This window comes from Sus scrofa, chromosome 6 (genome assembly GCF_054392235.1).
Source record: "Sus scrofa isolate SSC_HxYL_T2T_F1_AM1 chromosome 6, Sscrofa_HxYL_maternal_Yorkshire_Landrace_v2.0, whole genome shotgun sequence".
Classification (NCBI taxonomy): Eukaryota; Metazoa; Chordata; class Mammalia; order Artiodactyla; family Suidae; genus Sus; species Sus scrofa.
This window is the reverse complement of record NC_139388.1, coordinates 100100045-100123549: the sequence shown is the minus strand read 5'-3', so window position 1 is coordinate 100123549 and position 23505 is coordinate 100100045. Positions and strand designations below refer to the sequence as shown.

Below are 23505 nucleotides of genomic sequence, written 5' to 3'. Positions count from 1 at the left end.
CCCATGAAGCAGTAATTTGGCACAATGTTTCTACCAGAGTTCATCAGTATTAGAGGTTCTGACTTCAAGTGTGTATATGTGCTTTATACATAACTTTGTAGGTAGACTACTTCTCCACAAATGGAGCCAACCTTATACAGATTATAAAACCTTTCAGAGCCATTTAAATCCAAGAAATAGCTAAGCATTTGAAGTAGAACTATGAGCAATGCAAAATATTACCTTCCTGGAGACTTGTGATAAGTAGAATAAATAAAACAACCTGTCTATTTTTAAATGCTTGAAGTTCAGGCCAAAGAACCTCCAGTTAATCCTGCAGAATTAGTTCTTATTTGGGACACTGATGTACATACACTTTTTGTCTTTAAGTCTGAGTCGCCACTATTTGCTAAGAAAGCCAGTGTTCTGTTTTCTTCTCTTCGTCAGGCTGTGCTCTGGTTAGAACACATTTACTCTGGTGCTTTGGGTCAGTCAAGTGTTTGGCTGCAGGGACCAAGAGATCGCCATTTCTACCCGTCATGTGTACATCTTAAGGAGGTAGAATACTTTCTCATGCTAATTTTCTTTCCCCTAGGTTTATGAAGGCCTAGACATCATCACCAACAAGGTTTCTGCCCAAGAGCAGAGAATGTGCCAGCACCACATGATCAGCTTTGTGGATCCTCTCGTGACAAATTATACAGTGGTGGACTTCAGGAACAAGGCAACTGCTCTGATATCCTTAGGAAAGACAGCAGCGAGGCTTGGGGGCTGCAAGAAAGTTTTCTTTCTAGTCACATTTTTTTCTAAGCAGAGGCACCTAAGACCTACCTACCAATGGTAGTATCCCATCAGAACTATTTGGATTAAAAGACATAAGTCCTTTGCTCAAAGTCTTGTGCCCAGGGAGTTCCTGCTGTGGCTCAGTGGGCTAAGAATCTGACTGCTGGGGCTTGGGTTGCTGCAGCAGCATGGGTTTGATCCCTAGCGTGGCTCAGTGGGTTAAAGGATCTGTTGTTGCCACAGCTGCTGCAAAGTTTACAGCTGTGGCTCGGATTCAGTTCCTGGCCCAGGTGTACCCTGGTGCTGCGGGTGTGGCCATTTAAAAAAAGAGTCTTATCCTCTGACAGGAGCATCATTCTCCCTTGGGAGCCTGTAGAAATGCTGAATTTGGGCCTCATTCTTCCTATTGAATCAGAATCTGAATTTAACAAGCGTCCTGGGAATTTTTTGGAAAAAAAAAATAACGTAAAGGGGGCTGCCCTTATATTTTAATGTCTCTAGACTGCCTTTAATATCTGGACTGCTACATATTCAAATATATTGAAAATTCATAATAATTAGAATGGAACTTATGTAATACTAGACAAATTCATGGCATAGATTAGAAAACTCATACAAATTAAAGTGGATGTATATATTTAGCTTATGATCAAGGTGGCATTTCTAAACAATGGAGAAATGATGTAGTAGTTAATAATTATTCCTGGGACAGTTACTTATTTTTGGAAAAAAATGAAATCAGGTCCTTGTATCTGACATAAATTCCATATGGATTTGAAAGTTTAAAAAAAAAAATTTTTTTTTTTTTTTTGGTCTTTTCTAGGGCTGCACCCGCAGCATATGGAGGTTCCCAGGCTAGGGGTCTAATTGGAGCTGTAGCCGCTGGCCTACGCCAGAGCCACAGCAACAGCAACTTGGGATCCGAGCTATGTCTTCGACCTACATTACAGCTCATGGCAACACTGGATCCCTAACCCACTAATCGAGGCCTGGGATCGAACCTGCAACCTCGTGGTTCCTAGTCCGATTCGTTAACCACTGAGCCATGACGGGAACTCCTCTTTTTTTTTTTTTTTTAATGTTGTGTTAAAATATACATAATGCTTGTCATCTTAACCATTTTTAAGTGTACAGTTCAGTTTTGCAGCTATTGCTACCATCTATGCCTGTAATAGTCTTTTTTTTTTTTTTTTTTTTTTTTTTTTAAGGAAAATAGCTGGATATGTAAGAATTAAGAATTTGCATTGGCAAGAAAGTATTTCAACCAGAGTTCCTAGATATCTACCCTAGAGAAACCTTGCCACAGGTATCAGGAGATAGGTGATCTAATTTTAACAACAGCACTGCTCTTAACAGCAGAAGCATATAAGTATTCAAGTAAATAGAAAAATTTATAAAACGTGCCTTGTTCATATAAGTTAAGTACTTTTTCAGCAGTGAAAATGAATGTTATGATTTTACACATCAGTTGGTGTGGAAGAATCTCAGGAACAATGTAAAATGTGGGAAATTATAAAAGGATACACACATGTTCATAACATTTATTATAAAAGTTAAAAAGGATGCAAAATTAACCAATATATTGTTTACAGTTATATATACACATCAATAATGTAATGAAAAACAAGGGAATGATGAAAAACAAAATAACCCAAAACAATTCAGGACTGTGGTTCCCTTAGAGAGAGGGGAAGTAAGGGGGTTGGAATGGTAATTAATACACAGGAAGCTTCAAAGGAATTGATAATATTCCCTTTCTTACATTGGGTTCGTGAGTGTTTTATTACTGAGCTTCATAATTTACATATGCTACACATGTTCTTCTGTATGTATTGAATATTTTATAATTTAAAAACAACTCAGTAGAAACAAAATTAAAAAGCAGACTGTAGACCAGGGGGAAGATATTTGTAACATTGGAAAGGCAAATAGTTAATATACCCTTACATGAGGAACTCTTTTAAATCAATACAAACAATACTTAAAGAGCATGAGTAGTAATTCAAAATATAAATGGTGATAAACATGAGAAAGGTTTACCCTTGCTGATAATCAGGGCCATGCAAATCAAAATGATGAGATAATTTTTTTTGTGTATCAAGTAGATAGAGATTAAAATGCAGATAATAATTCTTGCCCTACCTGCTTTACAAGGCAGTTGTATCAGATGAAATAATGTATATGAAAGCCCTTTGCAAATTAAAACATATCACCACATGTATATTGTTGCTATAAGACAGTTTGGTTTTTCAGAGAGAACTGATGGAAAATGCAGAGCTAATTAGGAATTTTAAAGGGCAACAACAACAGAGGATGACTCAGATCACATAGAGGCTGGAGGTTTGTGAATTTAGTTAAGAACCTAGAATCAGAATGTCAGAACTGAAAGTACCTTAAGAAGTGTTCAGTCAACCTTCTTGATTTGACAGGTGAAGGTGGTAGATACTGAGACCCAGAGAGAAGGGTTTTACCTAGGAACACAGTTGTTTCATGGCTTGGGCAAACAAGTTAATCTTTTTCCCATCAAAAATCTCCTGTCCCATCTCCCTCCCTCTTTTCCATCTCTCCTGTTCTGGTATCTCACCATAGACCTTTCCCAGCCTCTTATAGGGGACTTCTGATACAAAAGAGATCATCTATCTCGTTGCCCACAAACTGGCTGGTAAAGGAAGAAGTGTGTAAATGAGTTTTTATCTGGGTTGAAAGTGCCTTTATCAATTATCCTCAAAAGCAAAGCCCTTTTTTTGGCTATCTCTAATTGCTCTCCTCTCATTTTCTTCTTCTTCTTTTTTTTTTTTTTTTTTTTTTTTTTGTGGCCATGCTGGTGGCATGTGGAAGTTCCTAGGCCAGAGCTTAAACCCTTCCATAGTAGTGACTCAAACCACTGCAATGGAAACACTGGATCCCTAACCTGCTGCGCCACGAGAACTCTGCAAAGCCCTTCTTAAAGCAGATAATTATTTGTTCAATGGAGTTCTAAAGAGAATTCCGAGTAGCAGGGATAGAAAAATAAGGACTAAAGTAAATTGAGTGCTTACTCATTTGAAAAAATATTTTGGTCATTGTCTTGGGGGTTTTATTTGCATTGTCGCATGTAATGCTCATAAGAACTAATGAGGATTTTACAGATAAGAAAACTGAAACTCAGGTTGAATGACTTGCGGAGTGTTAGAGCTGGTGTCTGAAATCTGTTTGTCTTCATAGCCTGAGCTTCTTAGTCCTCCTGGTAGTCTCCAGTAGCTGAAATGTGCACTACTAGCACAGAATGGTGAAGACTGACTGAGTCTAAGAACCACAGCCTAGAGAAACCAGCTTATAATTTGCCTTGGAAAGTAAAGTCACAATAGAAGCACCTTGGTGGCTTCCTGAGCAGCTGACACTTGGTTCTGTGAGAGTCTAGGTTTGTGTTTATTAAGCTGATGTGGGATACAAAGCAGGCTTTGAATTTTAGCAGCAAGGCCTCGAAAGTTCTAGAACCAAACCAGAAGGAATTTCCATCATGTGTCTGTCTGTGGTTTATGCAAATCCCTCCACAATTGATAGGAAATGATTCTGAGAACTCATGGGAAACAGTGAGGATTAGTATCAAAAATATGACGCATGTGGTTTCTTACTAATACCCCACTTCCAAGTAAGTCAGGGTTTTCTTAATATTAAATATTGTGATGTCTTTCTTAACATTCACATTGAAGATATATTTGCCCGAGATAAAATTCCTATTGTCGTGGGAGGAACCAATTATTACATTGAGTCTCTGCTCTGGAAAGTTCTTGTCAATACCAAGGTATGTTTAGTTTGACTTGTAATTCACTGAGGAAATGGGTTCTTCTTTCTTGCCAGCTAATTTAAGTGGGAGGAGCATGGACTCTTGCCTATTTCTTATACTCAGCAACTGATTTTCCTACTCAATATTCTGAAGCAAATGCCACCTCCATGTGTGAAGAGTGCCCTTCCAGGCTGGCCTGAGGGGAGGGGCTGTGTGTTGGAAACATGCCCCTCTGTGAATTAAGTAGCATTGCCATGTAAGTTAACAGTACATAGTCTGATTCAGCATTTCCTGGCTGTAATAATCTATGTGTTAGGGAGATATTTGACACTAACCTTTCTTACAGAGATGCTATGCATAAGGTAGGACTTTGCAAACTGTAACGTGCTGGCAGTTCGCATCCAGTCTTTCTTTGGTCACACTGTTGAGAAGACTGGACTCCCATATGTGTTAATATAATATGCTAGCCTGGGTAACTGTTGTACTTCTGCAAAGGAAGCAGAGTACCTGAGTACTTCCTAGGCAGTAAGTCCTCTTTTCTCTTTGTCTGCTGTGGCCTCCCAGCACTACCGTGGTGTGTTGGAATTTCCTGTTAAAGATCTGTCTCTCACTATATGGCCAACGCCTTCTGATTCATCTCTATTTTGTGTTCCTAACACTTAGCAAAGTGCCTGGCACATTGAATGTCTCGGTGTTTATTGAGTTGCTGGATTAAATTTACCTCTAAACTTCATTTAATAGCCCCAGGAGATGGGCACTAAGAAAGTGATTGACCGGAAAGCTGAGCTTGAAAAGGAGGATGGCCATGAACTCCATAAACGCCTAAGCCAGGTGGACCCAGAAATGGCTGCCAAGTTGCACCCACATGACAAGCGCAAAGTGGCCAGGTAAGAAAGCTGGCCCACTGACCCGGGGCCCCTTCAGAGTTAGAGGGCAGTCACTTCTTCAGTGCGCTGGGTGGCAAGACAGGTTTGGTAACAGCAATTGGTAGAGATTGATGCGTTCTAGCTGAGCAGGTTAGGAGGCCCCGAGTTATTGCCTCAGTCCAACTCCCTCAATAAATAGTTGCACCCTACTTTGTTGTCATATTTAAAATGCATAATATAATACAGTTTTCCTCTGGGGCCTATATAGCCTTGCTTCATTTTCTATTTGATCTTTGCTTATATAACAGTTTTCATATAAATTTTTTCTGGCATGCAGTCAGTTGACATTGTGATTTAGGTTTCATAATTGATTGTGCAATGCTGAGTTCTGTCCCAGCAGCTTGCCCAGTGGGGGCAGATTTTATAAACTGTCCCATAGATCAGCTCCCCTTTACACATGTTCTTGAAGGGAAGAGAGAGATGACCTTATTAGCTCATCACCCACGTTTTCTTAGGCTGTTTTGAAATTGCAGCCTGAAGTGTTGTGTACTTTTCTCTTTTTTCCTTTCCTTTCCTTCCTTTGCTTCCTTTCCTTTCTGTCCTTCTTCCCTTTTTCTCCCTTCCTTCCATCTCTCCTTTCTTTCTTAACATTTTAAGATTAGATGGTTAATTTTTTCCCTTCATAAAATGCATTTTCATTGTCCCATATTCTGTTCACTTCTGACATAGCACTGTATAATTTTAAGGGTACAGCATAATGACTTTTCCTCACATACATCATTAAATTATTATCACAGTAAGTTCAGTGTATTTTAACATAGATACAAAATAAAAGAAAAAGAAATTTTATTTGTGATGAGAACTCTCAGGCCTCACTCTTAACTTTCAAATATAGCATATGGCAATGTTAGTTATGTTTATCTTTTGTACATTACATACTTAGTAGTTATTTATCTTGAAGCTAGAAGTTTGTACATTTTTTCAGTTTTTTATTGATTTTTATTTTTCCATTATAGCTGATTTATAGTGTTCTGTCAATTTTCTACTATACAGCAAGTCACACATACATATATACATTTTTTTCCCTCATATTATCATGCTCCATCATAAGTGACTAGATACAGTTCCCAGTGCTATACAGCAGGATCTCACTGCTTATCAAAAAGTTTGTACCTTTTGACTGTCTTTATCCAATCTCTTCATCCCCTCCCCCCAGTTTCTGGTAACCACACATCTGATGTCTTTTTCTATGAGTTTGTTTGTTTTTGAAGTATACTTGACCTACAAAATTGGTGATTCCTAATGCACAGCAGGAGTTCCCGTTGTGGCTCAGTTGTGACAAACCCACCTAGTATCTATGAGGATGCGGGTTCAATCCCCGGCCCCACTTAGTGGGTTCAGGATCTGGCATTGCTGTGAACTGCGGTGTAGGTTGCACATGCGGCTTGGATCCAGCATTGCTTTAGCTGTGGCTGGCAGCTGCAGCTCTCATTAGACCCCTAGCCTGGGAACCTCCATGTGCCGTGGGTGTGGCCCTAAAAAGAAAAGAAAAAATAGCATCCTAGTGTACAACATAGTGATGTGATATTTCTGTTTGTTACAGAGTGATCTCCACCTAGGTGTATTTTTCTGTAGTATTGGGAAGATACCATACCTGGCAGAGTAGAGGATCTAATGAAGGACCTACTATGTGGATGATTATACAGATTAAATATTATTGTGACATTTGGTATTGATGGGCATTATGAAGTATTCTACTCAAATGAGTGTTCTAGGTCATTCGTTTCTTTTTTTTTTTTTTTGTCTTTTTGCTATTTCTTTGGGCCGCTCCCGCGGCATATGGAGGTTCCCAGGCTAGGGGTCGAATTGGAGCTGTAGCCACCGGCCTACACCAGAGCCACAGCAACGCGGGATCCGAGCCGCGTCTGCAACCTACACCACAGCTCACGGCAACGCTGGATCGTTAACCCACTGAGCAAGGGCAGGGACCGAACCCGCAACCTCATGGTTCCTAGTCGGATTCGTTAACCACTGCGCCACGACTCGAACTCCTCAATTGTTTCTTAATCCTTTTTTATCATCCTCTCTGCCCTTGAAGCCTTTTTAGAAATTTTTTTCCTAATTGTGCATCTCTCCTTCCCCTCCATGAAATTTTAATAATGAAGAACAAGATTTGGTGGGAGTTCCCCGGTGCCTAGTAGTTAAGGAATTGGCATTGTCACTTTTGTGGCTTGGGTTCAGTCCCAGGCCTGGGAACTTTCATGGGCACAGCGCCCCCTTCCCAAAAAAAAAGAATAAGATTTTGGTAGTTATGGTTACCCTTTGGAGAGCCACACATCATTGTCATGTCTAAGTTTTTTTGCCCCCTTGCAGGCAACCTCACCCCGTTGATAGTGCACGCACTAGGTAAATGAAGTGTGGAACAGGATTGGCAGTGTCTTTGGGTCACTGGGACGCAGGTTTGATCCCTGACCTAGCACAGTGGGTTAAGGATCTGGCCTTGGTATAGCAGTGGCATAGGTCACAACTGAAGCTTGGATCTGATCCCTTGCCCAGGAACTCCATATGCTGCACCGTGGCCAAAAAAGAAAAAAAAAGTGGAGAAAAAAGTATTCACACATTTTTTATTTTAAACATTTTAATAGAAATCTTCCAAAGGTTTTTTTTTTTTTTTTTGAAAATTCAGGGACAGACACTATAATCAACATTGATTTTTATATTGTTTTATGGGATGATTCTTGAGCTTGGTTGTTACTGTCTGCTCCATTTATTAATCGGTTCTTATGATTTCTCCTCATTCTGCTACTTTTAAACTAGTAATGGGTTGAAAATTGTGTTTTAGTAAGAACAATAGGTTCTAAGCAAGAGCTCTAGAGTCTCTAAAAGATTGGAAGACTTTTTTCATCTTTCTTTTAGTTTGAGCCTGTATTCTCACCTCCAGATAAGATACCTATGACTGTGTTTTCCCCTTGTAGGTCCTCTTTGACCAGTGATAGGGAAAGATGAGGGGTCCCTACTCTTGTGTTAGGGTTTCGAGAAGTAGAATTGGATCAGGAAGAGAAAGATCACTTTCAGGCTGATAAGCTGTAATCACCCGGAGTGGTGGAGTATAGATTTGGGAGTTAAATTACCTAGTGCTGCATAACATAATAGATGTTGACAGAGCAGTGGCTTAAGAATAAATATGTGAGTTCTTTCTTCAGTGATCTTTGTGCTAGTAGAGTACTGAATTAGTCAGAAGCATTCTTTATTAATTTTAGACATATTTAAAAAGAAAGTTGGTGAGCTGGATATACAACATACTTTCGTGCTGTGGGAAAGGCATTCCAGCGAGACTAGACTTGTTGGCTTGTAACACAGTGTCCCAGACAAGCTTTAACTGCTTACCTGAAAGTGAATCTATCCTATTCTCTTTGTGTAGAAGAAACCTGTTGTTTCTAAACCTTTGTTTAACCGATTTCAGAAAATTTTATGTATGTTTAGAGAGATAGTTTTCTTTATTTACCTAAAGTTTTCTTTAGGATCCTTTTAGGAGTAGCTATTAGGATTGCAGTAACCCTGGACCTTCATGTATTTAGGGACATAGGTAGTGAAAATGACAATGAAGCCTTCAATAATAGCCTCTTTTCTGTTTCACTTGAGAATTATTAACATTTCCTAATGGTTTTTATGGGTGTGCCCACCCTCCCCTTTCAAATGATTTAGGAGCTTGCAAGTATTTGAAGAAACAGGAATCTCTCATAGTGAATTTCTTCATCGTCAGCATGCAGAAGAAGGTGGTGGTCCCCTTGGAGGCCCTTTGAAGTTCCCTAACCCATGCATCCTCTGGCTTAATGCTGAACAGACAGGTAAAGTCCTTTGGTGTCCTAGAGTCCATTTGAAATAGAGTAACTATTACAGTAATACATTACTATATATAAAATCCTTAGAGTAGGTCAGCTATACTTCAATAGAAAATTGTTTTGAAAAAAAAAAAATGCTTTGAACCATGAATGGCTTATAAGCACCACGCAAGTGTTAGCTATTAATTTTATTGTCATTATCAGTATTCATTGATTTATTGAGGCACAGTGCCATTTCCCTGGGCATCTGTCTGGAAAGTGGGTAAAGGTAGCCCTGGTGTAAGATACCAAGGGTGGGATAAGATGGGATGGGAAAGAGAGTGCCATCCAGGGAAGAGCCAAAGGGGAAAGAGAAAAGAAGGCTCCCTTGGAAGGAAGTCTGACTCCCTGGATTGGCTGAAGCCTGGGTCACTGATTATTCTAGAAGTAGTAGATCTGAGGAGCAGGAATGATGGTTAGCTAGTTAGCCTGAGGGTAGGTTTTGTTTTTGTTTTGCCTAATGTCCCGAGATAGTAGGAACTTCTTTAGCCAACAAACATTTAATAAGCATTCAATGAAGTGGCAAGAATTCTACTTACTACTTGGATTTCAGAGATGGATGTGAGACAGTACCTGCCCTTAAGGAGTTCCCAGTCTAATGGGGCAAATAATGAGGTAGATGCTGTGTTGTGATGAATGCTAGGCTAGAATGTGCTGTGGGGCCACAGAGAAGGGATGATGAGCATTTTGGGGGGCGGTGTCAGGGACCAACTTGTAAAGGTAATTTACAAACTTTGTCTAGAAAGATGAGATTAATATGGAAACAGGCAGTATAATTTAGTGATTAAGAGCATGTCTCTGGGAGTTCCCGTCCTGGCTCAATGGTTAACGAACCCGAGTGGGATCCATGAGGATGCGGTTCGATTCTGGGCCTCGCTCAGTGTGTTAAGGATATGGTGTTGCCATGAGCTGTGTTGTAGGCTGCAGATGAGGCTCAGATCCCGCATTGCTGTGGCTATGGTGTAGGCTGGCAGCTGTAGCTCTGATTGGACCCCTAGCCTGGGAACCTCCATATGCTGTGGGTGTGGCCCTAAAAAGACCGAAAAAAAAAAAAAAAAAGCATGTCTCTGAGCTCAACTATCTAGATTCAAATTCTGGCTCTACCATCTCTGGTTATGAATTTTATTTTCATTATTTTGGGGGTTTTTAAATTTTTAAAAAATTTTTCTATTTTTTTCTTTTTTCCCCCTCTTTTAATGGCTATGTGAATTTTAAAGCAGGTTGATTTACCTTTCTTTGTCCCAGTTTTCTCTTCTATAAAATGGAGATGATAATAATAGTACATATCTCATAGCTTTATTGAGGATTAGATGAATTAATAATACATACAGAGTGCTCAGGAGTTCTCTTTTGACATGGTGGGTTAAGGATCCAGCATTGTCACTGCAGTGGCTCAGGTCACTGCTGTGGTGTAGGTTTGATCTCTGGCCCAGAACTTCCACATGCTGTAGGTGGAACCGAAAAAAAAAAAAACAAAAAAAACCACAGAGTTCCCAGTGTGGCTCAGTGGTAGCAAATCCCACTAGTATCCATGAGAATGCAGGTTCGATCCTTGGTCCTGCTCAGTGGGATCCAGCATTGCCTTAAGCTATGGTGTAGGTTGCAGACGTGGTTCCACTCTGACATGGCTGGCAGCTACAGCTCCAATTCAACCCCAGCCTGGGAACCTCCATATGCTGCAAATGTGACCCTAAAATCAAAAACAAAAATTAAAGAAAGAATCATGGAAGTTCGTTGTGGCTCAGCAGAAACGAATCTGACTGGCATCCATGAGGATGCAGTTTTGATCCCTGGCCTTGCTCAGCTGGTTAAGGATCCCGCATTTTTGTATAGGCCAGCAGCTACAGCTCCGATTCGACCCCTAGCCTGAGAACCTCCATATGCCGCAGGTTCAGCCGTAAAAAGACACACACACACACACACACACACACACAAAAGAATCATGAATGATAATGTGAGAAAAAGAATGTGTATATAGGAGTTCCCGTCGTGGCGCAGTGGTTAACGAATCTGACTAGGAACGCTGAGTTTGTGGGTTCGATCCCTGGCCTTGCTCAGTGGGTCGAGGATCCGGCGTTGCCGTGAGCTGCGGTATAGGTCAAAGACTCGGCTCAGATCTGGCGTTGCTGTGGTCCTGGCGTAAGCCAGCAGCTACAGCTCTGATTAGACCCTTAGCCTGGGATGCTCCATATGCCATGGTTGTGGCCCTAAAAAGGACAAAGACAAAAAAAAAAAAAAAAGTGTGTGTGTGTGTGTGTGTATGTATGTGTATGACTGGGTCACTTTGGTGTACAGCAGAAATTGACAAAACAATGTAAATCAACTATATTAGAAAAAATAAAAACCTAAAATTAAAAAAAAAACAAACACCACCAAAAAACCAAAAAGTGCTCAGAATGTGCCTGGCACGTAGAGAGTCCTCAATAAATGCAAACTTTTTTTTCATTATAGTTGATTTCCTATGTTCTGTCAGTTTCCACTATACAGCAAAATGACCCAGTCATATATACATTCTTTTTCTCACATTATCCTCCATCACACAAGTGACTAGATATAGCTCCCTGTGCTATACAGCAGGATCTCATTGCTTCTCCTCTCCAAATGCAATAGTTTGCATCTACTAATCCCAGACTCACAGTCCATTCCACTCCTTCTCCCTTCTTTCTCTTTTTAGGGCTACATCTGTGGCATATGGAAGTTCCCAGGCTAGGGGTTAAATCAACTGCAGCTGCCAGCCTGCCCTGTAGCCACAGCAACACTGGGTCCGAGCCACATCAGAGACCTACACCACAGCTTTCAGCAACGCCAGATCCTTAACCCACTGAGTGAGGCCAAGGACCGAACCCTCGTCCTCATGGATATTTGTCAGGTTCTTAACCCACTAAGCCACAATAGGAACTCCTAAATGCAGACTTTTTAGGAAGGTAGGAAAAAAGGTTACTGTCATTGTAGGCTGAAAAATAGCAATGGTGGAGATATAGAAGAACATAATTGAAATGGTGGGAATTTGATGTTAAATTAATCTCAGTTATAAGTGTATAGAAAAAGGTAATACTTTGGAGTTCCCTTTGTGTCTCAGTGGTTAACAAACCGGACTAGGATCCGTGAGGATGCGGCTTCCATCTCTGGCCTCGCTCAGTGGGTTAAGGATCCGGCGTTGCCTTGAGCTGTGGTGTAGGTTGCAGACACAGCTTGGAGCCTGTGTTGCTGTGGGTCTGGCATAGACTGGCAGCTGTAACTCCAATTTGACCCCTAGCCAGGGAACCTCCGTATGCCACGAGTGCAGCCCTAAAAATAGCAAAAATAAATAAAAAAATAAGCAGTGGATATACATTCCATACCAGAGTAAATACTTGTTCTTCCAAATAATTGTAATTGTGTGCTTTCTCTTTACATAGTAATAGCTTCTTTTGGCTACTTTTTGGAATAGTAGAGATTTAAATGTGACTACATATAGTATGAATTATTATATAATCTTTGGATTCTGAACCCTTTCTTCCACTTGAACAAATTCTCTTCTTTGTGGCAGCCTATGCATTCATCATGTATAGTACGCACCTACGGCAGGCTTGCTGGTTGATGGGTTAATTTGATTCAAGTTCTAGATGAGCGCTTGGATAAGAGGGTGGATAACATGCTTGCTGCTGGGCTCTTGGATGAACTAAGAGATTTTCACAGACGCTATAATGAGAAGAAAGTTGCAGAAAATAGGTAAGGACTTGGCTGTTACTTTCACCTACTCTCCACCCCTTGCTTATGGTCAAAAGACCATAAACATAATACTGGCTTTGGATCTACTTGTTTATTAGTCTTTGTCCTTGGCATTGGCAAGGCTTGTTGGAAGGAGGTTTGGTGTACTTGTTACAGTTGCAGTTTTTATTCTGTCAGACATCCCTAGGAGTTAATTTTCAAGGGAAGTAACCTGGGAGCTGGTCGGGGAGGTGGAGGAAGGATTTCAGAGCGGTAGTAACTGCTGAGGATCTCAATTTCCTCATCTGTGAGATGAAATGGCTCAGCTAGATCATGTCCGGGGCCACTGCTAGCTCTCAGATGCAATGGCTCATCCGCTGATGCTCTCCTGTTCCCAGCCAGGACTATCAACATGGTATCTTCCAATCAATTGGCTTCAAGGAATTTCACCAGTACCTGATCACTGAGGGAAAATGCACACCAGAGACTAGTAACCAGCTTCTAAAGAAAGGTGTGAATTCTCCATCAAACCTAGCTTTGGACATCCTTCGGTGACAGAGTATCCTGCTGGTATGGTCTGTGAAAGAGCTGAAGGTAAAAGAGTCCCATATGGCCTCCAGCTCAGAGTTGTGATTTTCATCTACCAAGCGTCCACCACTGTGCTGCTGTGGCTAGTTTTCTTTTAATGTTGGGCTAGGTGGGCCTGCCCTTCAGCAGAGTGAGAATTGCTTAGAGGTTCTTATATTTACCTTATCTTTCAGGTATTGAGGCTCTGAAACAAGTGACTAAGAGATATGCTCGGAAGCAGAACCGATGGGTTAAAAACCGTTTTTTGAGCAGTAAGTCTCATGTTTTTCCTTATTCCCTGGGTATGTTTTCAATAGAACATAGATGTCCTCAGTGCACCCACAAAGCAGACTTGAGTTTCTGGATCTATTCTAAGATTTGGGACCTGACCTGGAGGGGAGGGTCTTTTGCATAAGTGATTGTCCAGGGTTATTTCCTTGCGATGCCTCAGAAAATAGTTCTTCCCAAAGAAGCATCTGTCAAATGCTTTGAATTAGTGGGTACTGGCTGCGAACAGGTAAGAGCAAAATAGCAAGCCCTTCTTAGCAGCGTTGGTGCTCAGGGTTAATTTTAGCTTCAAATTTTGTACCTGAAGAACAACTGCACTTCTGTAGGGAGATTTCCCTAATTAAAATGGTTCTAGGACCAGATGAGTAGTGTGAAAAGACAGAATCGTCACCAATTCTCCCAGCATTGCTTTCGTGTTCAAACACGTGGTACTTCAGGCCTCTAAACTCAGTTGAACAGAACTTTTAAGGAAAAGGGAAGGAAATTCTCATTCTTTGGACCATGTACTGCATCCTTGGTGCTAAATTTGGTGCAATACATATATTACTGAGCCTTCCAGGTGGGTGATATTCTTTTCCTTTTTCAGATAAGGAAATGGAGGCTTAGAGAAGTTAAATAACTTGCCAGAAATCCCCTAGCTCATAAGTGGTTGAGTCCCGAATGCAGGCCTGACTCCTAAGTCCACACTCAGCTTTACACCATGCTTCTTGTTTCCTTCAGCTATAGCTTTAGCTGGACAGCATTAGTATTGGGCCTCTAGTAAGAAATTGTGTGGCCACGAGCTAACGGAGGTTGATTTAAAGGAGATGAAATATTGGTGAAAATCCAGTTTTATCTTGTGGGCACTTTTAAAATATGCTTTTGAATCATCCCCTGTTTATCTTTTGCCATTAGACTTGTGCTTTCAGTTACAGATAAGGACAGCTGAGGTCTCCCCCTGCTCCTCAGTGTCCCCCGAACAGAAACACCTTGATCTGTGTTGCTGACCGTGGATCCCTCTCTTGGTTCTCACTCTCTACCAGAGATCTCCAGTGTAGTTCCGGTCCCAAGGGGCTCTTTACACTTTCTTCTACTTACCTTGCTTTCTCTGCATGTCCTTTGAGATAGAAGTCTTTGCTCAGCTGAAACGGAAGTTTCACTGCTACAGATTTCTAATGCAGTTTGTCTTCTCCCCAGGGCTAATAACCATTAGTCTCTAACAAAAGACGAGTTTCTTTGTTGTCGTTGTATTTTTCAGTGTATTTGTTTTTTTGGTAATGATTTGGAACTTCTTCCTGTGGCAAAGCCACAGTAACTCCCCATCTCCGAGTCACGAGGGCTTGATGGCACTGCGCATCATATGCTCGTTCCTCATTCATGTGTATGCCGGCACAGTCCTGGTGCTAGAGTGAAAGGCACAGCTGCCCTGTAAATCAGGAGCCGTGTGTGATTGGCCAGGGCTGGTCTGCTGGGATATGGTTCTGGCAAGAAGCCAGAGGGACTTCCCCACCCCAGCTTGGCCTTGGACCCAAGCCAGAAATAGCAGCTGGGAGCCGAGAACTTGTTGAAAGGTGCTTAGACAGGGCACAGAAGCCCAACAAAGGACTTAGAGGGGAAAGGAAAATATAGAGTGGCCTGGAAACAGGTGCAGAGCTTAGCCAAGGCCAGGTGTGCTGTGGATGCTGCCTGCACCCTCCCATTCTCACCTTTCTGTGTGGTGGCAGGTGCAGCCCAGTCCAGCTCACGAAGGCTTATTTGTGGTTGGCACAATCAAAAGGCCAGCACCTGCCAGCCGTTGGCATTCTGAGGACTTTGATGTTTTTTGTCCATGAGGCGATGCTCTTTGCCTTCAGGCAACTGACTTAACCTAGATGTGGAAGGCAATTTAGTGTGTCCACAGCCTGAGGAAACGATCAGCAGGGACCAAGAATGGTTGGCTCAGACGATGAGATGCCTGTAGCTATACTTTTGGCTACCTACGATCTTATCTCCATTCAGAAGTATTAACCAGAGGGTATTTCTTGAATTACTCCTCTAGATCTATTTCCTGGAAGAAGGGTTGAACTGGTTCAGTTCCAAAGCTTTTTTTTTCTAATTTTCAAATTCAGCAGTTCCCTAGCTGCTTCTCTGCTATTGCTAGCCCATGGTTATCAGTGGGGCATTGATGAGTTTCATGAATGCCAGACTGCTGAAGAGATATATTCAAACCTGAGAGTTGTGTCTGCTCTTAAAGCTGTGAACTCTCTTGCCACAGAGTGACATCACTGTAAGGTGATACGGAACTTAGAACAGGCCCTCACTTCAAGCTGTTGTTTCTTCCTTTGGTGTGCTGTCTTTATTAGATTGTAGCCCACACAGTGGTCACTAGAGCTGTTACCTGGTATTGTTTTCCTAACTGGTCTGGAAGATCCTACACCTGAGACTCTGGATTACACAGCTAGACTTGTTGGCTACAGACCAGTCAACCTGCTGGGTCTTTCTTGGATTGTATGTAGCTGCTTGGCTCATGTTTATGGTTAGAATGAATGGCATTATCAGATGTTTATTTTTTTGACCCCATATGTTTCCCTTGAGGATTTTGGAGTCTTGGGAGTAGAATAGATCGGGTCTTGGAGGCTGACCTCTCACAACTTTTCTTTTTTGTTTTTTTTTTTTTTTTTTTTTTTTTTTTTTTGTCTTTTTGCTATTTCTTGAGCTGCTCCCGGCAGCATATGGAGGTTCCCAGGCTAGGGGTCGAATCGGAGCTGTAGCCACCGGCCTACGCCAGAGCCACAGCAACGCGGGATCCGAGCCGCATCTGCAACCTACACCACAGCTCACGGCAACGCCGGACCCTTAACCCACTGAGCAAGGGCAGGGACCCAACCCGCAACCTCATGGTTCCTAGTCGGATTCGTTAACCACTGCGCCACGACGGGAACTCCTCACAACTTTTCTTTGTCATCATTAGGACCTGGTCCCAGTGTCCCCCCGGTATATGGCTTAGAAGTATCTGATGTCTCGAAGTGGGAGGAGTCTGTTCTTGAACCTGCTCTTGAAATCGTGCAAAGTTTCATCCAGGTGATTATTAATTATGGTACTGTCTACTGTCTGGTTTTCAGAGCGCTTTCCTAAGCTGACACCTTTGTTGCTCTGTCGGGGAACCAAGCCTTCTTTTCCATGGAATACAGCAGAAGGGCTGGCTGCTTTTAGATCCCTGGAGGCTGCGTTTCTACTTTCACATTCAGAAAGGTTGTTGTTAAAATCTGTTCACAGCCCACCTGCTCTCTGGGATGAGAAAAAGGAATCTTGGGAAAATCTCACTCCTCTTAATATCAGAGAATGATATCCAGATCTCTTTGAATCAAATGCTTCTCCCCCATCCCTGCCTTGTTTTTTCAGGGCCACAAGCCTGCAGCCACTCCAGTAAATATGCCAAGCAGTGAAACTGAGAACAAGAGGAGTTATCACATGTGTGACCTCTGTGACCGAATCATCATTGGGGACCGTGAATGGGCAGGTAGAGTCTGGGGTGGGGCACAGAAAAATCTGTAAGGGCGGGTCACACTGACTTCATGAAATTTAAGGTCTTTGCTGGATTGAATGCTGGAGTCTCCTTGTTTGTCTATAAAAAGATGGCCAGATTCCTCTAAGAGCCTATGTTCAAATTTCATGGAGGCCTTCTCAAAAGGGAGAGTTATCTCTCTATTCTGAATTTCCAAAGAAGATCATATGCCCTCCAGCTTCGGCTGGAGTCGATAATTTATAGTGAAAGGTCTGCTGTTACCCTTCCAGAGCTCCTTTGACTTTCACAATCCTGCTGTAGGGGAGGAGTTTCTTGGCCTCTCCTGTTTAGACCTTGATGGAGGTGAAGTTGGATTGTAAGGGAAGCCAGGCAACTCACCCGAGAGACCAAAGAAGCAGAAACAGCTGGGAGGGAACGGGAGGTGCAGTTATTCCTCCTGAGTACATTCTTCAAAGGTGGTGTCTCTTCAGTAATTTTAAAGTAATACATTGAAATGGTGTTGGTGGCTAAACCCGTGATGAAGAAAACATTCAGAGCAAGACGGTCAGACATGCATAAAGAAGGCAGTCTCTCTTCTTCATAAGGCGCTCCTGACCAGCCCAGGATCGGCCCTGTGCCAAGGTCCTAGTTCCCCATTTCAGAGTCTGGATCTGTCTTTGCCACAGAATCACACTGCACTCCCCTGTCAGATTTCTACAGTCATCCAGCCAAAGTCCAAAAGGGCCTTGGCCTCCAAGCCTTGAATTTACGTGGTGTTTAGAAACTTGTTTAAGGCTCACTCCTTTGGGCACAAGTAGGACTTGTATTTTACTCAGTGGCTGGAATCCTCCTGTTCAGAGGACTGGTTTGCATGATATTCTCACAGAAGTAGATTTTTCTCCCTCTACCAACCAATAGAAGGATTAGTTCTATTAACTGTTAACTCTGGCAGAATGAACCACATTGTCAGCTGGGGGAGGGCTGTGATTGCCCAAGAAGCAAAAGAAGCCTCGATTATGGTTGGTTTATAATGATGAAAGGGGAAGAGAAAGAGAGTGTCTGATTGTTTTTTCTAAAGGAAACTTAGTGGTTTGATTTGTCGAATGTCCTTCAGGGACAGCCTCAGAGAAGCAACATTTGTGAGCCTTTGTGAGCTGAGCTTGTGTAAGCCCTTCTATAGTGCCATCTGTCAAGTCCTTGCTCCCATCTCCTGCTGCCATGGAGAGCCAGTCCAGAAGGCCATTTTTTGCCTTAGGCTCTAGCTAGAGAACAAAGCTGACTTCTTCCCTCAAGTAAACTTTTCTTTGACTTCTTACCTCTTCCTTACCTACTTTTGCTTCTGAATCCCTACGAATGATGTTTTAACTATGTATACAAGAGAATTTAATCTCATTGTCTTTCTCTTTAGGTGTTTCCAAATAAGATTTCCTTGAAAAGGAGCAGGATAGCAAAAAGGAGCTTCTGTGAGTTAGCCAGAAGCTGGGAACTGTTTTGGGGGTGAGAGGTCAAAAATTGATATCAGCCAATAGTAGCTTTTCAGCTTTACTGCTTCTGTGGACTCTTGAAAGGGATCATCAGAGCAGACAGCGTATTTGTCGTCATCTCTCTGATGCATTGTGTGCTGGAGAACGAGTCTGGGTTAGTCATGCACAGGGCTTATGTGACCCAGGCCCGAGGATGTCAGACCTGGAGGGGCAACCTGAGTGAGCTGGTAAGAGATGGGAAGGGATGCTCTGGCTACTGTAGGCCTAAGCATCTGTCCTGCAGTACAGACAAGAATTTGAATTTGTAACTTGGTTGAGCCATGTGAGTAGAAATGTGTCTGTAATGGGCAGCCCCATATGGGAAAATTAGTCTAAAGCCCTATTTTTTGAAAATTCGGTCTCTTTTTAAGCTATAGGTAACCTAAAGAGCCTACCTGCTGTGTGACCTTGGACTTCAGTCTCTTCCTATATAAAATGAGCCGAATAATACTGTCCTGCAAGATTGTAGTGTGAATTAGTGATATAGAGTGCTTAGCAGGTGTACAGGATACGTGGCAGCTCACTCTAGTTTGCTAGCCAGCTGTCCATATGATTTATTCTTCTCTTAAAAATGCTAAGCAGCTATGGCTGTACAAATTATTGTGTTGATCCTATTATTGTTAAAGGATTCTGTAGTTAATTTCGCATGCTTCCAAAATTGTAGAAAATTCTAAATTTTTTTCTTTTTCTTTTGGTTTTGTCTTAGCGCATATGAAATCCAAGTCCCACTTGTACCATCTGAAGAAAAGAAGAAGGCTGGACACAGATGCCATCGCCACTATAGAAAGTCAGAGTATTTCCCCAGGCCATGATAAAGAGCATAAAGAAAAGGGACCCCTAAGGCAGAATGATCAGAACGATGAAGAGCTGAAATCCTGCATTTAAGGGACTTGTCCAGTGGCTTTTGGAAAGGTGGTAGGGGTCCAGTTCTCTCATTCAGTGGTGTGTTTTTTTTTGTTTGTTGTTTTGTTTTTTGTCTTTTTGCCTTTTCTAGGGCAGCTCCCACTGCATATGGAGGTTCCCAGGCTAGGGGTCTAATCGGAGCTGTAGCCACCGGCCTACGCCAGAGCCACAGCAACGTGGGATCTGAGCCGCGTCTGCAACCTACACCGCAGCTCACAGCAACACCGGATCCTTAACCCACTGAGCGAGGCCAGGGACCGAACCCGCAACCTCATGGTTCCTAGTTGGATTCTTTAACCACTGTGCCACAACAGGAACTCTATCAGTGGTGTGGTTTTAAAGTCTCATGTTCTCTGTCATGGAAACAGCAGGTCTTGTTAGCTCCTTGTGTGGCTGATGTGTCTGGTCTGGTAATGATGAATTCGGGAAGGGATTTTTTTTGTTTGTTTTTTTCTTCTAACCTTAAAGGTTCTATTTTTAAAAGAGGCACAGATTGCACTTTTTTACACTTGATCTTTTTGGTGATGAATACCAGGATTCACTGCATCCCTTAAAAAAAAGAAGTTTTATGTCCCTGACTCTGGCTAGAAATATCTAATTTCCAGACACTTTAATAGATGACTGAGTTATTGTGAGCCACAATTCAGGAGTTGTGGATTTGAGTGAATGGCAGGAAAGGATCAGCCCCCGTGAGATAATTAAGTGAACCAAACCAGTTTTTGGAATTCCTTCGAGAAGGAGAGAATCAGACTGAAGTGGTTGTGACATGGAACTTGAAAACTGAGGACTTTGACATTTGTTGAGCTCCTCCTATGTGGTAATCACTACTCTCTATTGAGTTAGGAATTTTTATTTTTATTGAAAGTTAAATAAAGGAAAAGTTTGCAAGAGCCTCTCTAGGCCTTAAAAAGATGTTTATATTCATATCTAACAATGTGCTTTGTTTTAAACCTGAGATTTTTTTTCTCAAAGTTGACATTCTTTCATTTTTTTTTTGGCTGTGCACACGGCATGCGGAAGTTCCTGAGCCAGGGATCAAACCCATGCCACAGCAGTGCCAGTGCCGGATCCTTAACCTGCTGCACCACAAGGGAACTCAAAAGTTGACATTTTTTATATGCTGTCTATTTATTTATTTAGCACATGTTTAATGAGCACTTCCTACATTCCTGGAAGACATCAGAGGGTCTTTTACTGGAGATTTATTATTTCCAGTTGAAGCCCTCTTACTGGAGTGACCTGAGGTACCAGCAATGTGAGTACACATATATGAGTACAACATAAAATTAAGCATTTTTAAGTTTGCAACTCAGCAGCATTTATGTTGTGCAACCAAAACTTTTTCATCATCCGCAACAGAAACTCTGAACCCATTAAGCAATAATATCCCACTCAAGCAGTGTTTTATTTGTGCAGAATCTACTACATGAGAGGCCCCTAAAGTAGGCTAAAGGGAATACAAAGATAAAATGAAATATGGTTCTTGCTTTCAGGGAGCTTGTAAATATTGTATATATGCACAAACAACAGATTTAGCTAAGAGAATATCAAAGGCCATAAGAGCTGTGTAGAATTTCACTTTGGAGGGAAGTGAGAGGGATCATGGAAGGAGCGTTTCTTTTTCTTTTCTTTTTTTTAGGGCCACACCCACAGTATATGGAAGTCCCCAGACAGGGGTTGGATTGGAGCTGCAGCTGCCAGCCTACACCACAGCCACAGCAATGTTGGATCCTTTAACTCACTGAGCGAGAACAGGGATCGAACCTGCATCCTCATGGATACTAGTTGAGTTCATTTCTGCCGAGCCACAGTGGGCAGAAGAGCCTTTTAAAATAAATAATGAACGCATTTCTTCCCCTTACTCAAAAGATAACAAATACCACATATTGTCTTCATTTGTTACTTTACCTGTTGGCAATGCCTGAGTGTGCATGGGTTTCTGCTGCCTCTGGCAGGTCTCCTGTTTCTGTTCTTTACCACTCTCTAGACAGTCCCCCTGTCGACCCCAGGCTATAAGCAGGGTACTCTCACTTTTGCACACTGAACTTCATTCAGATGCTGGGGTTAGGCCAAAACCAGCCTCTGAGGAATTGTCAAGCTATGGCCAGCCCTTTCAGCCAGCCAGCAGATATTTGAGAACTTCTTATGTGCTAGGTGCTGTGCTAGACTATGGGAATTCAAAGATCAAAAAAGTGCACACTGATCAGACAATTACAGAATTACAGCTGTGATAAGGGCTACAAAGAAAGGACACTTACTCTGAACTGAGGTAATCCACAGCCCTGCCCTCCCTTGGTATGTGGGAGTGTGTGTGTATGTTGCGGGGAGGGGGTGTCGAGGTGCAGCATGGCACCACATGATGATGGGGCAGGAGTCTTGGGACCAAGGTGTACATGGTACAATGTGATCTGGACAGGTGGGCTTCTTGGCTTGGCTTCAGTGGCTTCTCCTCCACCAGTCTGTGATGTCCTAGGCACCTTTAGCAAACCTCACTCAACTGCCAAATCTCATACCACATGTCATTTGAGAGCGGGAAAGGATCAGCCTTGGGCATTTGGTTCAACCTGGAGTAAGGCTATACCCTCTGGCCTCAAACAATCCCTAGACAGGCAGAGCCAGGTACCCACAGTCTCCAGTCCACGGCAGTGCTATGTAAATGGCTTTGGTAATTGATTCCAGCACTTGGAAAGCTATTGGTCCATTTGCCTCTGTTGGTAAAAACCTTTTTTCCCTCAGTTTGCTTGAGAGATAATTGACAAAATAACAATCTTGACTAGACCTTAGATACTTCTAGTTCAGACATTGCTGTTCTAAGTGTGTGGGAATGGAGTTCCCATTGTGGCTCAGCAGAAATGAAGCTGACTAGCATCCATGAGAGCGAGGGTTTGATCCCTGGCCTCGCTCAGTGGGTTAAGGATCCGGCATTGCTAAAGCTGTGGTGTAGGCCAGCAGCTGCAGCTCCAGTTCAACCCCTAGCCTAGGAACTTCCATATGCTGCGGGTGTGGCTCTAAAAGAAGAAAAGTATGTAGGAGATACTTTGACTCTGGAAAGAAAGGTGGATTTTTAGTCTTTAAAATATTTCGTGGAGTTCTCGTCATGGCTCTGTGGTTAACGAATCCAACTAGTATGTACCTGTGAGGATGCAGGTTCAATCTCTGGCCTCGCTCAGTGGGTTGGGGATCCGGTGTTGCCATGAGTTGTGGTGTAAGTTGCAGATGCAGCCTGGATCCTGCAGTGCTGTGGCTGTGGTGTAGGCCTGCAGCTATAGCTCTGATTGGATCCCTAGCCTAGGAACCTCCACATGCCTTGGGTACAGCCTGAAAAAGACAAAAGACAGAAAAAAAAAATCGATATATGCATAGATAGGTGTATCTTGCTTATTTTTCAGGGCTAAGTAAGAGAACATTTCATCTATAGTCTAGGTACATGTTGTGAACGTTTGTAATTCTCAGTAATTATTTATGTTCTTAGCCTCAGTTCCACATTCTACAAAAAAGATTTTTCTACTGAAAACTCAGCACAGCATTAAAACAGAAACAGGAAAAACACTAGAAAATAAGCTTTTATGAATGCATTATCCTAATTATATATCTCCACCATCTAGAAAGCCAAATATTTGTTGAATTCAGTGACAGTGTCAAATTAAGTGGGTTTCTACATAAATAATGTGCTTTAATCGTTAAAGAACCTTTAACTAGGATGAAGAAATCTTGGGATAGTAGCTACAGGAAGGAATTTCATTATTTGATTATCACCTACTTGGGAGGTTAGGGCAGTTTTCTGAGAAGATGGCTG

General features: G+C 42.2%; 1 protein-coding gene across 7 annotated transcripts in view; it reads left to right on the top strand.

Annotated features, from left to right (window-relative positions):
- Positions 1 to 20619, top strand: part of TRIT1 (tRNA isopentenyltransferase 1) — a 46199-nt gene extending 25580 nt beyond the window's left edge. Inside the window, exons 2-12 of one of the 7 annotated variants that reach the window (XR_014807514.1) lie at positions 575 to 715; positions 4448 to 4546; positions 5270 to 5415; positions 9100 to 9242; positions 12805 to 12986; positions 13364 to 13476; positions 13727 to 13804; positions 16750 to 16859; positions 17181 to 17298; positions 19513 to 19611; positions 19832 to 20619. Coding sequence is in view for 4 of the 7 variants with exons in the window: in XM_003127821.6 (XP_003127869.3) it covers positions 575 to 715; positions 4448 to 4546; positions 5270 to 5415; positions 9100 to 9242; positions 12875 to 12986; positions 13364 to 13476; positions 13727 to 13804; positions 16750 to 16859; positions 17181 to 17298; positions 19513 to 19691 (1239 nt within the window). In the remaining 3 variants the exon portion in view is untranslated. Of the gene's footprint in view, positions 1 to 574; positions 718 to 4447; positions 4547 to 5269; positions 5416 to 9099; positions 9243 to 12804; positions 12987 to 13363; positions 13560 to 13726; positions 13805 to 16749; positions 16860 to 17180; positions 18498 to 19512 lie in introns of those variants that run through there. The other 6 variants (XM_003127821.6, XR_014807515.1, XM_084964024.1 and 3 more) reach the window with 6 other exon arrangements.
- The last annotated feature ends 2886 nt before the right edge of the window (positions 20620 to 23505 follow it).